Source organism: Mastigoproctus giganteus, chromosome 9, assembly GCF_048544385.1.
Source record: "Mastigoproctus giganteus isolate SK-2022 chromosome 9, ASM4854438v1, whole genome shotgun sequence".
Lineage (NCBI taxonomy): Eukaryota > Metazoa > Arthropoda > Arachnida > Uropygi > Thelyphonidae > Mastigoproctus > Mastigoproctus giganteus.
The window spans coordinates 122024747-122041966 of NC_143583.1; the positions used below are offsets into that span (position 1 = coordinate 122024747).

At 36.7% G+C, this 17220-nt stretch overlaps 1 protein-coding gene and 1 non-coding gene across 3 annotated transcripts in view; both read left to right on the forward strand.

The window, feature by feature from the left end:
* The window catches only part of LOC150080687 (plexin-A2-like), a 1379917-nt gene that overhangs the window by 1303701 nt on the left and 58996 nt on the right, over positions 1-17220 (forward strand). For both annotated transcript variants that reach the window (XM_090381876.1, XM_090381877.1), the window contains one exon: positions 5062-5274. In XM_090381876.1, coding sequence (XP_090238002.1) covers positions 5062-5274 — 213 coding nt within the window. The remainder of the gene's footprint in view (positions 1-5061; positions 5275-17220) is intronic.
* On the forward strand, positions 9022-9128 carry LOC150080688 (U6 spliceosomal RNA). The gene has a single exon (XR_016547490.1). It is a non-coding gene; the product is annotated as a U6 spliceosomal RNA (small nuclear RNA).

A 17220-nucleotide genomic window follows, 5' to 3' on the forward strand; every position in this document is an offset into this window, starting at 1 on the left:
AATCAGCAGAGTTGTCCAAGACTTTCCCACACCCAGTGCACAAGGGTCCAATCTCATTCGCTTTTTTTCTTCCTTGTATTCACATATGTTTATTGGTGAAATATAACTGTAGAGTGATATGTCTGTGTTCCTTTCTCCATTTTTCAGTTTTAATATGAAATTCATTTATGCAAAGTTAAATCCTCAGCAGTTAAAAAAATATTAAGATAAAGAAATTTAAAAGGAAAATCATTCTTTTTCTATGAAGAAGCTTCCTGAAAATAGTGCAAGCCCAAAAAATGGAGAAATCTCTGATATGATAAAGAAAATGTCAACTGTGAAAATTAAAAAAATGTCCAGATACAATCTGGACATTTTGAAATCAACGATTTTTTCATGAATCTGTTTATACAGTGAAAATTACTTGAAAGAAGGTTTTACTTGGTGCAGTGATGGGTGTAGCCCTTTGAGGAAAATTAGTTATTGCAAGTACAGAACAAATTAATTATTACATCATTTTCCCATGGACCACAGTGATTTCAGGAAAAAATTTCAGGAAGTTTTACAAACAAAAATGCAGTCTGTAATCATTCACTAATGGTCACTTTCAAAGAAGGATTTTGAATGAACAAAACCAAAACTATTACATTTCAGTTTGAATAAACAAAATTGCTGTACCTTACATTGGAAAGTTGCAGTGTATGTTTATTATAGTCTGTGGGCTTCACCTTTCACTATATGGCATAATGTGATAGTGCTCCTATTTGTCAAAAAAGTAAAAATGTAAATTTTTTTTGCTATATATGATTTAAACAGCTTAAATATTATATACCATTAAAACATGTGTGTTTTCAGTGTAAGGCCTCATTTATAGATTGGTTTAATTTATAAACCGATCTATAAACTAAACTTCAATAATTTTTATAGTAAAAATTATAAAAAATTTATACAAACTACCCTTCTCTAAACAGCAGTTTGTTCCAACAAACCACCCTCTGGCTGAAGTCAAATTTCCACATATCCTGCAACCATTCTTCCTCATTTTCAATTTATACCCCCTTGTGTGTAGTCAGAGCAAGAGAACAATATCATGAAAATTTATAATACTCAATCGATTCAAATCCTTAAACGTCTAAATCAAATCTTGCAGGTGCCTAATCTCCAGATGCTCCAATTTGCAGAACTGAAGCCTTTCCTGGTAAGAGTACCCTTTTGCTTCCCTCACTAATCTGGTTGCTCTTCTTTGCACCCATTCCAAGAGATCAATGTCCTTCCTAAAATGAGGCTTCCACATCATTTGAAATACTCAAAATGTAGCATAACCATTACCTTAATACAACAGGATAATCACCTCATTGTCTCTGTTGATAAAATTCTTGACTGTACAATTACACCTTGGTCTTATGCATCCTCTACTATCTTTATGAAGTACCAAGCATTTGTCAGTGTTAAATTTCAATTGTCACTTTGCAGCCCATCTGCCTAATTTGTCTAGATCACGTTGCAGTAGCATACTCTGATTTCTGTCATTAACCACCCTGCCAATCTTTGCATTTGCAAACTATGACATTAAGACATGCCCTTATCAGTAATATATAGAAAACAACAGTGGGCCCAGAACTGAACCCTAGGAGACTCCACTAGGGTCCCAGCAACCATCCCTTTATCCATAACAGTAACTTGCTTTTGATGCCATTATGTGCAAAAGTATCAAAAGCTCTTCTGAGATCTAAATATATGATGTAAAAATTATTTTTTTCATCCAATTCCTTCTTTGTTACTGTGTCATAGTATCTAGTCATATTTATCACAAGATCATGCCTTCACAGATCCATGCTGTGACTGCAGTATGACCATTCCTGTCTAATTAGCCCTGCATTACATCTTTAATCAGTGACTCCATTGTTTTCCCTAGAACAGAAGTCAAACTAACTGGTGTGTAATTAACCCCAGGGGCTCACATCTGGTGAGTATGGGCTTGACACACCCAAGGTCCTGAGCTGGATATCATCATTCTTCTTTTTCTTGGTGATTCTCTCTCTCTCTCTCTCTCTCTCTCTCTCTCTCTCTCTCTCTCTCTCTCTCTCTCTCTCTCTCCCTCTCTCCCTCTCTCTCGGTAATTCAGAATATTTTAGTTTTTTTTGGCTGGTGCAGCATAAGCCTCAGGCTTCCTTGCACCATATGGCTAATAATAATAATTATGTACGTTACACTTTCAACCCCCTTTGTGCATTCGTGAAATATTCACACACCTCCAATCCTTAGCAACCTCTCCTGAATCTAAGGATGCTCTCTCAGAATCATGACTAAGGTTTGTTTACCTATTTTCTGCCTCCCTTAATATAATAAGTAGATTTCATCTGTCCCAGTGCCATTTTTATGTTTAGCTTTGACAATTTCTCTTGCACTTTCCTTTCAGTTATCACAGAATCATTCAACTTCCAGTTAGAATTTGGTATACTTCTATCATTCCCATCTCTAAAAAATTCTTAATGTGTGAATGTAGATGCAAAATACCTATTCAGTTTGTTAGCAACCCAAGCATGATCATCAGCGGTTAAACTATTCATATCCAGTGTACCAATGTGATTCATCCACTTCCTTCTAGTGTGGACAAAAGTAAATCATTATTGGCTATCTTTGCATTCTTTGCTATAGACTTCTCGTGATCTGCATTAGCTTCCCTAAGCTTCTTTTTAGCTTGATTACATACTGTAGACTTCTATATCTCCTGATAAATTTTATGCATCGCATGCATTTTTATTCTTTGCTACGAATCTCATCAGTTCCTCTTATATCCATTTAGGTCTAAGCATTAAACAGTATCCCTTTCTGTGTATAAAAATCTCAGTAGCTTCTACGTTTACATCCCCAAATGCTTCCCATTTAGAATTATTCTGTTGGTCACTTCATCTATTGGTCCCACTGTATAGAATTTAAAAACTATGGGAGATCATAGTCAGCCTTACGAATGCAAAAGCCCTTCCCCTTACCTTTGACAGTAGTTGCATCTTTAAATAAATCCTATATTAATAAACTACTACCATTGCCACCTAGTGGGTCTTTTATCTGCACATTTTTAATGCACCAAGGGCCAATGCTGATAATCTGATCAGTTTCACTTGTTGCTTCTTTAACATGCCAGCGTAGAAAACAGTCATCCCAATCCACAGATGCTTTGCTGTTGTGTGAATAACCAACCCCCAAAGTCCAATCAATATCTGGAAAGTTAAAATCCCCTATTATAAGACATTCTGATTTACTGACCCACACTATTTGTAAGTGCAGTATTTTGTTATACTCCTCACAGTCATTATGCCTAGGTGCCTCCGTAGTCAGGTGGGCAGGAGCAGCAGTGCGTAGCACGTGCTTCTTGATTAGACCGGGGTTCGAGCCTGTGAGCCACCAAATACGGAGGATGTGGAAAGGTCAGGGAATGACCACCGCATATCCCCGGAGCAATATGGCCTTAGTTGCTAATGCTCCTAAAAACCAAATAACAACAACATTATGCCTATAACATGCTCCTGCTCTCATTTTGTTTTCCCAGTGCTTAGGTCTCACCAAACTGACTCAACATTGCATTAGCCACCCCTGTCCACTGGATGCATTGCCTTAGATGTTCTGTGTTTCTTAACTGAAACCATTACCCACCCCCCCAAGTCCTATTTGTTCTTTTAGTGCACATTATACTCCCCTTATTGAAATTCTAAAACCCTGAGTCAATAAATCCTTCCTTTTACCCATCATGCCCGGAATTTTACTACCTACTGAACCACTGACACCTCATCTATGCTATGTAGATCGACTAACTGCGCACTCTCGTACCTCACGTGGTCATTAGGTCGTATTCAGTTTTCTTAGGGGTGGTCATAATTAAGTGATCAATCAGTGTATATCACTTTGTATGAATAGTTTTGAAAAAGTGTTTAAATGGTTTATTTTTTGATAACACCTGTGAAGAAAACATCTAATTTAAAGACATAATTAAAACTTTGACTAATATTATCATTAAAAAAATAAAGAAAAATTTTTGAATTACCTTTCAAAAAATGAAAGGTAAAAGGAAATTTTTGGTAATTCAAAGGTAATTTTGAATTACCAAAAATTTTTCTTTATTTTTTGAAAAAAATAAAGAAAAATTTTTGAATTACCAAACAAACTCCACACTCAGATATATTTCACAAATCTAAATGTGCAGTTTTATTACCATCATATTTCTCCTCGGTGTGCTCTTTGCAAAATGAATGACCAGTCAAATATAAAGTAGATTAATGTTAAAATATATATTTTGTACAAATGTTTTGTGGGCTGGAAACTTGACTCTTCTTTTTTCAGTAAGGCTAACTGCAATAGAAAATTTTTATTAGACTTTTTCTTTATGTATCTATTATTAGTAGTAGTAGTATTGGTGGCAAATGATGCAAGAAAGCAAGCTTATACATCATCAGTCATTATTCTGCCTATACCCCAGCCATGTCCTGGGGTATAGGCAGAAAATTTATTTTTATAAGTTTGTTTTTTGGGAGGGGGAGTCTAAATTCCTACATTATTTACCATGGGTTCTCCTTTAAGATATTTTTCATCATTAACCAATCATAACTACTTGTTCAACAGTTCTCTATGAAATTTCCACATGTGACATTATCAGCTTCTTGGACTTTGGTGATGCAGCCAAAACTATCTTCATTCATTGCCTAGTTGTTTTTCATTCATTGGCTAATTGTAGTATGTTTGTCTTTGCTGGGGGGAAGGGGTGAGATTTGCTTAATTCATTCTTATTGGAATCATTGTAATCAACTAATGCTTGCATGCCTTAATCAAGTGCTTCACTTACTGTGAAACACTGGTTCAATGTTGCATACCATGATGTCAGAGTGTTAGCTGTTTCTCTTGTATCATATTATAAAGTTTGCACAGTTCCAACTTCATGGGATGATACACAAAAATATTTAGGTTTTTTATTGTATTAATATTGCTCCTTTTTTATGTATAACTTTATTATTCTTTGAAGTTTACTCAACTTAATTCATGCTTAAATGTTATTAACACGCTTATTTTTATATATTTTTTTTTTTACAGCTTACCATTGAGGTTTTGGGTTAATTTAATTAAAAATCCCAATTTTGTGTTTGACATACACAAAACCAACATTGTAGATTCATGTCTCTCAGTTGTAGCTCAAACATTCATGGATGCTTGTTCAAAATCAGAACATAGATTAGGAAAGGATTCTCCTAGTAGTAAATTGTTATATGCCAAAGACATTCCTATTTATAAAGACTGGGTAGAGAGGTAAGTAAATTTCTGGTACTAAAAGTTAGTTATTATTTTGTTAAAGAATTATTTTATAATTGGGTTCTGATAATGTCTCCCATTTTGAGACATGGAGGATATCTCTGCCACAGTAAAGCTATGGTACAGATATCCCCATGAAGTTGATTAATATCTGCTCCTACACATTTCTCCTGGTTATGTTCAGATTTCTCTAAAAATGTACAAGCATAATTATTTTGTTAAAATAACATTTTCATTCATAGTCTTTGGAAGAAACCAGCAGAATAGCTCCAAAAATTATTAAAAAATTCATGCTTATTAGAAAATTGTTGATTTTCAAAAAAGGTGAAAATTTTAGCATGGTTGTAATATTTTATCAAATAAGCTCTTATCTCCAACTACAAGGGTCGTTCAAAGAATTTGTATTCTAACACATACAGGAAAGCCATACCATTATGATTCTCTTTTTTTATTTTTCAATGTAGTCCCTGGCCACCGCAATTCACTTTTCTCACCAGTGCTCGAGTGCCTTGATCCCATTGAGAAAAAGATCTTTATCTTGGTTCTCCAATCACACACCCACAGCTGTGACCACCTCAGAGTCAGAGGCATATCACTTCCCATGGATGTTATCAATCAGTTTGAGAACAATAAAAGTCACTAGGGGCAAGATCTAAAGAATATGCAGATGCTGAAGCAACTGAAATCCTGCAGTCTGTATGGCAGTCATTGCAATCTGGGAGGTGTGGCTGGGTGCTTTGTTATGAAGGAATAAGACACCTTTTCACAGTTTTCAATGCCACTTTTCCTTGATGGCTTCATGAAGTTGTCTAATGAGGTTGCTATAGTATGCACCTGTGATAGTAAGGCTCTTTTTCCATGTAGTCAATCATAATGATGATGCCTTCTGCATCCCAAAAACTGATTCCATCACCTTTCCAGCTGATGGAGTAACAGAACGTTTTGGGAGGCAGACAACATGGATGTTCCACATTAGACTTGATTTTGTTTTTTAGAGTCTAGGTCAAGGTTTCATGTTTCATCCATTGTAACAATCTGGGACTAGAAATTTCATAAATCTTCATCAAGCATACAGATTCATTTGCGGCATGCCTTTTGCTCATCTTTCAACATCCATGAAACCCATCAATTGACACTGCCGACTGAAATGCCTACAGGGTCAGCCATACACTTAACAATCATTCTTCTGTCTTGCATCACTAGGTCCTGCACATGGTTGACGTTTCCCCTCAGTGTTCAATGTGGAGGGTTATCCAGAATGATCCACATCATTGCACGATTCTCTGCCACAACCAAATTCTCTGTGCCACTTCACAACTGTGGAATATGCAGAAGCCTTATCCCCCAATATCTGCACCATATCAGCATGAACAAGCATTTTATCACCTCCAGTAATTCTTTTTTCTCCATTTTTAAAGTTTTCTACTCCTTAGTTCAAAAAAATCACCTGCAAAGAAAAAAAAAGAGATTTGGATCTATTAAACTGAGATTTGGTACAGTGATGTGCAAGATATACTGCCTCCTGAAAAAATTCTGCATAATCATATTCACTAGAAGTAGGTTAGATAAAATATGAACTTTCTGAACACTCCTTGTAGTAATAAATGAGTGAAAACACCAAGGCTTTGGCAGTCATTATCCTAGTTTTTAAAATCTTTAAAAAAAATAAAAAATCGGTAATTATATTCGAACAGCTGAACATAATTATTGTTATTTTTGATCACTATGGTGGACAGGGCAAGATTTCAATAATTTTCTCTTTCTTTGACCACATTTATTGTTCTGTATCACATTCTCACTTGTGGAATTTGCAGAATCTCGAGGAATGTCAGTAATGAACACTTTTTTCAAGAAAAGAATGAACAGAAAGTGGACATGGAAGAGCCCAAACTGATTAACAACTAATGAAATGGACTTCATCCTCACTAACAGAAGATATATCATGAATGATGTTACTGTCCTGAACAGGGTAAATGTTGGAAGTGATCACAGAATGGTAAGATGCACACTTGATATAGATGTAAGAAAAAAAAAAGGAAAAAACTGACTTGAGTAAATAATACAAAGGTCTTTGAGATAACAGAAGAGGAGAAAAAGCAGTATGTACTGGAACTTAAGAACAAGTTTTAGCTTCTGCAGACTGTTCGGGACCAAGATATTGATGAAGAATATTACAACTTTCTGAAAGTGATAAAGCCCAAGAATCCTATAGGTAAAAAGAAATCCAAAGAAGAAAAAATTAGTCAAGAAACACTTGTCATGATGAACCAAAGACAACAAATGGAGAGCAAGAAAAACACTGACAAGGAGAAAATTGAGTATACTGAGTTATGCAAAGCCATTAGAAAGAGACTCAGAGAGGACATAAGAAAATTTAACACAAGAAAAGTAGAACAAGCATTAAGGGAAAACAAAGGATTTAAATCAGCAGCCATGAGCAATAATACAGAAAGACAAATGATACTGAAACTGAAGAATAATGATGGTTTACTTATAAATAGCAGAGAAGGCATAATTCAAATAGCAGAAGACTACTATAAAGAGTTATACAAGGAGCGAGGGAATGATGCCAGCAGTGGGGAAGATGGATTGCAAATTAGTAACACATACAACATACCTGGGCGCCTCCATAGCTAGGTGGGAAGGAGCAGCAGTGCGTAGCACACGCTTCTTGATTAGACCAGGGTTCGAGCCTGTCACCACCAAATAAGGAGAATGCTGAAAGGTCAGGGAATGACCACCACATATTTCCGGAGCAATATGGCCTTAGTTGCTAATGCTCCTAAAAACCAAATAACAAATAAACAAACATACCTGATATCCTTCCTGATGAGGTAGAACATGCGTTGAAGAAAATGAAGAATCAGAAAGCCCCGGGGGAAGATGAAGTTACTGTAGAGTTGTTAAAATTGGGAGGAAGAGACATGACACAAAAACTGGCAAGACTCTTCACAAAATGCATTAGAAAAGATGATGCCTAAGGTGTGTGAATAATGCAATCATAGTTTTGCTGCATAAGAAAGGAGATAAATCAGAAATTGGAAATTATAGATCAATTAGCTTGTTATCCCACATCTACAAGTTGTTCACAAGGGTCATTACTAACAGATTAGAAAAAATACTTGATGAGAATCAACCGAAAGAGCAAGCTGGCTTTAGGACAGGATTCTCAACTATGGATCACCTTCATGTAATGTAACAACTAATGGAGAAAGCAAATGAATATAAAACGCCATTATGCCTGGCATTTGTGGATTATGAAAAGGCATTTGACTCCATACAGCATAAGGCAATATTTCGGGCATTGGAAAGACAAGGCATAGATACCCCATATATTATGATTTTGAAGAAAATATATGAGAACGCTACCTCCTTTATTAGACTAGACAAAGACAGTAGTAAATTTAAAATTGAGAAAGGAGTTCAACAAGGAGACACAATATCTCCAAAGTTGTTTACTGCTGCCCTTGAAGAAGCTTTCAGGAGATTAGACTGGTTGCAGAAAGGAGGCAGTGTGAATGGAGAGTACCTAAACCATTTACGATTTACAGATGACATTATGGTCATAAGCCATGATCCCAAAGAATTAGAGGAAAATCTTAATCATTATGCAGAGTTAGTAAGGAGTTTGGACTAAAGATGAATATGGCTAAAACAAAAGTAATGGTGAACAAGTATGCCACAGAAAGGGATATAATGATTGAAGGAGCAGTAATTGAAAAGGTGGAGTCATATACTTATCTGGGACTTGCTTCCGCAGTACATATTCTAAAATTGGAACGATACAGAGAAGATTAGCATGGCCCCTGCAAAAGAATGACACGCAAAATCGTGAAGCGTTCCACATTTTTCTATGGAGGGGTGAAATGGGAGTGGGGTTTTTTTTTTTTGATTTTTTTTGGCTGATGCTGCATAAGCTTGCTTTCTTGCATCATATGCCTCTAATAATGATAAATGGCTGGAAGTCAAGAGAAGAATAAATTTTGGATGTATAGCATTCAGGAAATATAGTCACATACTGAGGAGCAATATCCCAATTGGTCTGAAACGTAAAATAATGAACCAATGTATACTCCCCACCATGACTTATGGAAGTGAAACTTGGGCACTCACCAAAGAATGGAAGAGAAGCTGAGAACTACACAGCGAAGAATGGAACAAATTATATTGGGAATCAGACTGTTAGATAAGAAGAGAAACACCCGGATTAGGCAGCAAACTCAAGTAAAGGACATTCTTATCAAAACTAAAGAACTAAAATGGTCTTGGGCAGGACACATAGCTCGAAGACATGATGACAGATGGACTAAGAAAATAACAGAATGGTACCCAAGATGAGCTAAAGGAAAACCTGAAAGACAACAATGTAGATGGACAGATGAAATTCGTGGGTAGTAAATGGATGGCCATTGCACAAAACAGAAGGAACTGGAAAGTTGCTGTTGAGGCCTTCATCCTGCAGTGGATTGAAAATGGCTCATGATGATGATCACATTCTCACTGGTGAAACCGCAATGCTTTTTTTTATTTATTTATTTATTATTTTTTTTTGTTTCCTTATCCAGTATTTGATGATATTTGCTAAAATAGAAACAAATGGACATTGGGAGAAAACTAAAAAAAAAAAAAAAAAAGCAGCAAAAAAACAGAAATGAACTAGCAAGTTAAGTCACTGTACTTCATTGTACATTCCAGAAAGCCTACCTATATATTTACCCCAGGGGCTCACATCTGGTGAGTACGGACTTGGCCAGTGGTGAGCTGTGAATATTTTAACAATCAGCTCGCAGTTTTTCCTACTTGTTACCGAGTAAATTTGATTGGTCACGGAAGTGACGTCATCCGCGACTTTCACTAGAGATGCTTCCCATGATCTCACTACTAGTAGTGTGATTAGAGCACATGACGCACTTTTCATGACCGGTATGATATCTCGAGTTGGGGGCAGAGTTAGGAGGGGGAACAGATGTGGCTTATTACCCTCTTAATCATGCATATAAGTGAATGTGTAGAACGTTCTTAGGTCTATCTAAAAAAAAAAAAAAAAAAACCTAAAAACCTAAAAACCTGGTCATCATGCCTCGCCTTATGATGATAACTGGATACAACAGTGTCTAGAATTCTAACTTTTCAGAATTTTCAAATAGCATGATGTCACCATCATGCTTCCTGAAGTTACTGCTGCAGTAATTATGATTGCAACAATACAAATATTTGTCAACAATTTCTTTTTTCACCTCTGATTTTCATTACATTCCAGTGTTAGGTTCCCTGACAGCTGCATATTTCGCTTCAATTACAAGATCGGAACATCGATCGGTTTTACAGAGATATTTTTAGATACGTTGCACTCGCAAGTATACATCTCTTACTGTAGTTATCATAAATCCATTGTATCTTGCCTTCCAGAAATTATGAAATCTGTGAATGAACAATAAAATATTTACAATAAAAAAAGCTCTTTTATTTCGTAATCGATATATACAAATCAAAATATCTAAAAGAAACATGAAGGATGTTTCGCATAAACCATCTACCACGTGTGCTCAGCACATGCACAACTTTTTTATTCATCTTTTTTTTTAACAACTAGGAAAATATAATGGATACAATTTTTTCATGATAAAATTTTAATATTGCGAATAAAAAATAACATGAAATATTTCCCATGTCACAAATAACATAAAAATTATCACAAAACATTCCACAATATAAAAACAAATATTACATAAAAAACAAACTTTCTAGAAAAAGTACACAAAAAAATCACAGATTACATGAAAAAATATTATTTCACAAATATTCAAGAAAAATTTATTCTAAAAATTGCCATATTGAATTTACTTCTTTAGTAATATTTTTTGTTGATCTTCTGCTTTGCTCAATAGCTGAGCAACGATTACAGAGGAATGATTTTGACGTAACGATCCGGATCAAATTGAAGCAATGGTTTTCAATTTAGATGTATGGTCATCATAATCTGAACGTGTTTAATTGTCACAATATTATTCATTACGCTGAACGCTCACTCAGCTTCAGCACAGCTAATCGCAATGGTTTCAAAGATATTTCTGGCTTTCTTAATTGAAAAGGTAATTTCACTCAATTTTAAAGATAAACTGCTTTCGACAAAATCTCTAAAATTATTAATTTTTATTTCATATTTTATCAGAAAACTTAAATTTCTTATTTGGTTTTCACCGTCTTGCCACCGAAACGAAAGTTCTTTCACATTCCACGATTTCGGATAGCATATGTTTAAAATTTCTTTCATTGGTATCGTTGTTTTCTTTATTTAATTTAAAATCACTCTGTTGCATTAATAACTTATTCTTTAAGGATAAACAATGCATTTAATAACTTGTCACGAGGTAATTTTACTGTTCTTACTTTCGATTTCGATTCCTTCAAATTCTTTCCACTTCAACATGCTTTAGCTTCATAATTTCCTTCAGAATTTTTCAAATTAGCAATAGCATTGATAGTTCGAATAATTAATTTATATGCTTTTACCATTGTGATTCTGTAAAGCTTCTGAAAGGTAAGAGAGCTCCTGCAGGATGTCAATCATTAGTGCTAAATGGTTAAGAAATTCCAGATTTAAAAATCGCTTTAATAATCCAGAATATTTAAATTCTGATTCAAAATGTTTGCTCAATGCAGAATAATTCCCTTAATCCACAGTTACCATCTGCAAGCTGCTCATCGTCGCCTGAACACACGACCGATCTGTATAGTTTCCACATCGAGTTGTTTAGCAATCATCCTTAATTCATGCTAGTTTTTGGAGATTAGTAATACAGTTGTTTTTTTTTTTTTTTTTTTTTTTAATTATTGCCTGTATGCCATTTATACTTTAGAACATTTTCTACACAGTGAAAGGCTCGACAAAGTTTCAGAATCTGCCAACATTTCATCTTCATAAAGTTTATATAATATAAAGATATTATATCTTAGTTGCCTCAACCCCCCCCCCCCACGTTGCTACTGTCACTAGTTCTTTGAATACAGTGAAAAATGTCAGAATCACACGGATATTCACCTACTGTGACCATGTAAACATAGTCAGGAGAAATTTACTGGAAGGCATGGATCACTCACTTCTCTGAAAAATACAAAATGTATATACCCATTTGTCAGAGTAAAGGGGAACCACAACACAGGTTGGCCAGAGGCTATAATCCATGTCGAGAATCTTCTTAATCCTCTGACTGGCTATGGAAAGCATATTGACTAGCACAACTTCTCGGTATGTGACTGCATAGGTTTTACGGACACCACTAACATTGTGAAACGGTAATCCCTTTCACCCTTAATTCGCACTTTCTAATTACCTAAATTGCCTAAAGGCCAGAGGTGAGAACAATGCATACAAAGTTGTCTCTCCTAATCCATTTGTTACAGAAATTTTTTTTCGTTCAACGGAAACTATTTTAAATGTAATTACCAAGGGGAATCAAAAAAATATAAAGAAGTTCGTTAACGTTAAACAGCGTTAAACTTCGCTATAAAGAAGTTCGTTAAACAGAGGTCCCACTGTAATTAAATCAAAAATGAAGCAATTTTAAAATACATAACCGATCGATTGCACCATTAAAATGCTGGTAATGGGGCACCACTTGCCCCACCGTAGTTTCGGCTCTGGATGCTCGATAATTCTATTCAGGATTTCATTTGTAAAATAAATGATCTTCTCGACAATGGGCTTGCAAATTTTCAAAAAAAAAATAACAATGGGCTCTCACGAGCCCACTATAGCTCACCACTGGGCTTGGCAAACCCAGGGTTCTGAGCTGGATATCATCAATCTTTTCTTGGTGATTTCCTTCTACTTCTGACTCTTTTTCTCTCTCTCTCTCTCTCTCTCTCTCTCTGGGTAATTCAAATTTTTTTTTTTTTTTGGCTGGTACACCACACTATATGGCTAGTAAGTACTGTATACAGGTCTGGAGGCCTCATTTCAAGAAGGACGTAGAACTGCTGGAACAGGTACAGAGAAGGGCAACAAGATTAGTCAATGGAACAAAGGGTTGCTCTTACGAAGAAAGGCTTAAGTTTTGCAAATTACAGAGTCTGGAGACTAGGCACAGGCGAGGTGATCTGATAGAGGTGTATAAGGCTTTGAATAGTTTGAGCATGCTCAATGCCAATGGGATTCTTCATCTTGCTCAGAATAATCACCTCAGAGGGCATAAATTCAAATTGAGGAAGGACAGATGTCGGATAGATGTGCGGAAATTTGCCTTTGGCCAGCGGGTGGTTGGTTGGTGGAACCGACTTCCATCACTTGTTGTTGAAGTTGATAGCCTGAACAAATTTAAAGCTCAACTGGACAGGTATTTCGAACGAACAGAGGGGTGAAATGGGAGTGGGTTTTTTTTTTTTTTTTTTTTTTTTTGGCTGATGCTGAATAAGCTTTCTTTCTTGCATCATATGCCTCTACTAATCCTAATGCTAATGCTAATAATATAAGAGGAACTCCAATCTCAATCAAACCTCTTCTGTGAAGGGTTCTTCTGTGGCCGAGGGCAAGTAGCCTTGATTCTCAGTGATGACGTTTCTGTGTACTTCAGTTTCATGATCAGGACTGTCTTGGTAGATTATTCCATCTAGAATCTTGTTCATTGTCTCTTCCCAGGAAAGCGTCTCTGAGGAACCCTCAGAACGGATAGAATTTATGATATCTGTGGATCCAACTTTGTTCCTTATGAGCTTGTGAACCAAACCCCAAGGGTTTTTATTGCCTTCCGTCTCCACCAGGGCACTCCAGGAACTTTGTTTGGCATGATAAATTTTGTCCGTGTATTCTCTCCAGATTGCATTGTATCTTTCCTTGTACTGTGCTATTGTTTGCGGTGGGTGTGTTCTTCTTTTTCTTTGGAACTCTTTCCTTGCACCCTGGAGAGAGGAGTGGAATCTGTTAATTCTTCTGACCACCAGGGAACTGATTTTGGATGTCGGGTACATTTTTTTATCGAGGCATGTGATGCTTTGTGGAATAAGTCTTGCAGGAAATTAGTTTTCTGGTAGCTATTCATGGTTCGAAAGCACTCAGCTGAATGGTGGTGAAGAACATCTCAGATAACATTCTCAAAGATATTCCATTTGGCAGTTCTAGTGGAGAATCTCATGGTATCATGAACATACATCAAACGAGAAGAGGTACTGTTTTCAGTGCTATATGTTATTAGCCAATGATCACTGGTGGTGGTGGTGGCAGTGTCGTGTATTTGCCAGTACCTTAGTCTGTTGACAAGTTAGTTATGTTATTTGATTTTTAGGAGCATTAGCAACTAAGGCTATATTGCTCCGGGATACATGGTGGTCATTCCCTGACCTTTCCATATTTGGTGGTGATGGGCTCGAACCCCAGTCTAATCAAGAAGCGTGTGCTACGCACTGCTACTCCTTCCCACCTGGCTACGGAGGCGCCTCTGTTGACAAGAGAGGGGGGGTTAATAATGTGATATCCAGATTAGGCTCCCCATTTCCCGAGCTGTACGTAGTTGGCTGTTCAGGTAAGTTTGCTATTACAAATCTACGAGAGGCGATGAATTCCTCTAGTAGGTCTCCTCTGGCATCAGTGGTGGCATTATGCCATTGGGTTGATCGAGCATTTGAGTCAGCAGCTATGATAACATCTGCATTTCCAAGGAGGTCAAGGGCTTGTTCAAGACGAGCAATGTGTGGCTGTATCTCGGTGCCAAATTGGAAATATGCCGTGAGAAATGTGATGCAGCCAAAGTTGCCTCAGCAGTTGCCCCAGCCAAATGTGGACAGCATAGGGAATCAATTCTAGTGATGAGTGGATCCGGATTGCAGACAATGATGGCTGCGAGGCAGTGCTGTTGTGTAGTTTCAATTTTTCTGTACATTAGGGGATAACTAGAGACCCTGCCACATCTGCAGTAGGGCTCTTGTAGAAGGAGAAGATCAAGATTTAATTCCTTCATGAGGAGATGGAGCTGAGATGCCACTGAAGTTGATTTTTGTGCATTTATTTGGCCTATGCAAAGTCTGGATGATGGTGAGTATGCTGTCCTACTTTCCATAATTGGTGTTATTGCGTATTATTTCAGCTGCTCTCTTGTAAACAAGGCATGATCCATTTCTCACAGAGGGTCACTAGATTTGTTGATGGCTTTACAATTGGCGCATTTCGGTGGCAAATTTTTATTGGAGCATTCTTTGTAAAGGTGGCCGTCTTCTGCACAGTGGCCGCATATTGGTTTTTGCTTCAGACATTTGGCTATGTGTCCTAATCCTAAAGTTATAACATTTCAGGACTAGTACAAAATCCCTTATTCTATGTGAGGACCAGCCTAGAAAGACTCTTTCTTGAATACTTAATTGTTTTCTGATTCTGGGAGGTACTTCTATGATCCAATTTCCGCGATCACATACCCTGTTTTTAGTGAAGTATTTGATCTTAATTTCACTATAAGCATCCTCCTTCTCCATAGTCTCATAAAGATTCCTGTTGTAGATTTCTTTAATTAAGTCATCCTTCTGGATGGAGCTTTCTACATCAAATACTATCAAGCTGAGCCCCCAAAGCTTGGGGGTCTCGAAGACAAGACTAGTATCCACTTCGGTCCCACAGGATTTTATCTTATCTAAGTCACATTTCGTGGCTGTTTCAAGAATGATTCCTTTGTCCCTGATCTTGCGCATACTTTTGATCTTGACATTACGTAGCTTTGGTTTGATAGTGTGAGGGATTTTGTTTTTCACTCCATAACTGTTAGCAGTGTCGCAGCCCTCTCCAGCTTTAATGATGAGCATGTGTTTATATTCAGGGGTAGTTACTTTGGAAATTTTTGCCACAGCTGCATATGATAATTGCTGGGTCCTTACAGGTGGGTCCACAGATATGGCTGTGGAGGTATTTAGTTTTTTTTTTTTTTTTTTTAGTATTAGTAACGGCCGCATGGTGCAAGAAAGCCTATGGCTTATGCTGCACCAGCCAAAAAAAAATCAGAACAAAAAATGATAAAAACAAAAAAATTAAATAAAATAAAATAAATAACTAAATAATAATAATTAATAAAAAAAAAAAAAAAAAAAAGGAAATTAAACCTATCATCCTATGCGCTTCCCTTACCCGAAAGTACTATCCAGATGACCTTTGAATTTCCCCAAACTGTCGGCCTCTACCACCCATGAAGGCAACTTATTCCAGTAATTTATAACTCTCTGGCTAAAATAAAACTTCCTGCAGTCCAATCTAAACATTTCCCCCCCGTAACTTGAATTTATGTCCCCTAATTCTAGCATCATTTATAATCTTGAAAATTTTGTCCTCATTCATTTTCCTGATGTCTCTCAGAGCCTTAAACACCTCAATCAAATCTCCTCTAAGGTGTCTAGTTTCCAAACTCTGCAACCCACATATTCAAAGTCTTTCTTCATAAGGACGCCCTTTTGCCGATCTCACCAGGCGAGTTACCCTTCTTTGCACCCTTCCAAGAAGCTCGATGTCTTTCTTTAGGTGCGGTCTCCATACTTGAACACAGTTTTCCAAGTGTGGTCTAACATAAGCCTTATATAATGGGATTATCACGTCCCTATCTCTACATGCAAAAGTTCGATAGATCATCGATAGGACACCATGGGCCTTCCTTGCAACCTGTTTACAATGCTCAGAGAATTTCATGTCTGACCGTATCGTAACACCCAAGTCCCTTTCCTCCAGTACTGGGTTTAATTGAACTCCACAAAGTGAATAAGTTTTTTTGGGATTACTGTTTCCCAGGTGTAATACCTTACACTTTGTTGGATTAAAGCACAGCTGCCATTTTTCTGACCATTCCTGAAGTCTATCAAGGTCTCTCTGAAGAAGCTCAGCTTGACAGTGATCATTAACTACTCTACCAATTTTAACATCATCTGCAAATTTAGACATCACGCCCTCTATCCCTTCATCAATGTCGTTTATGAAAA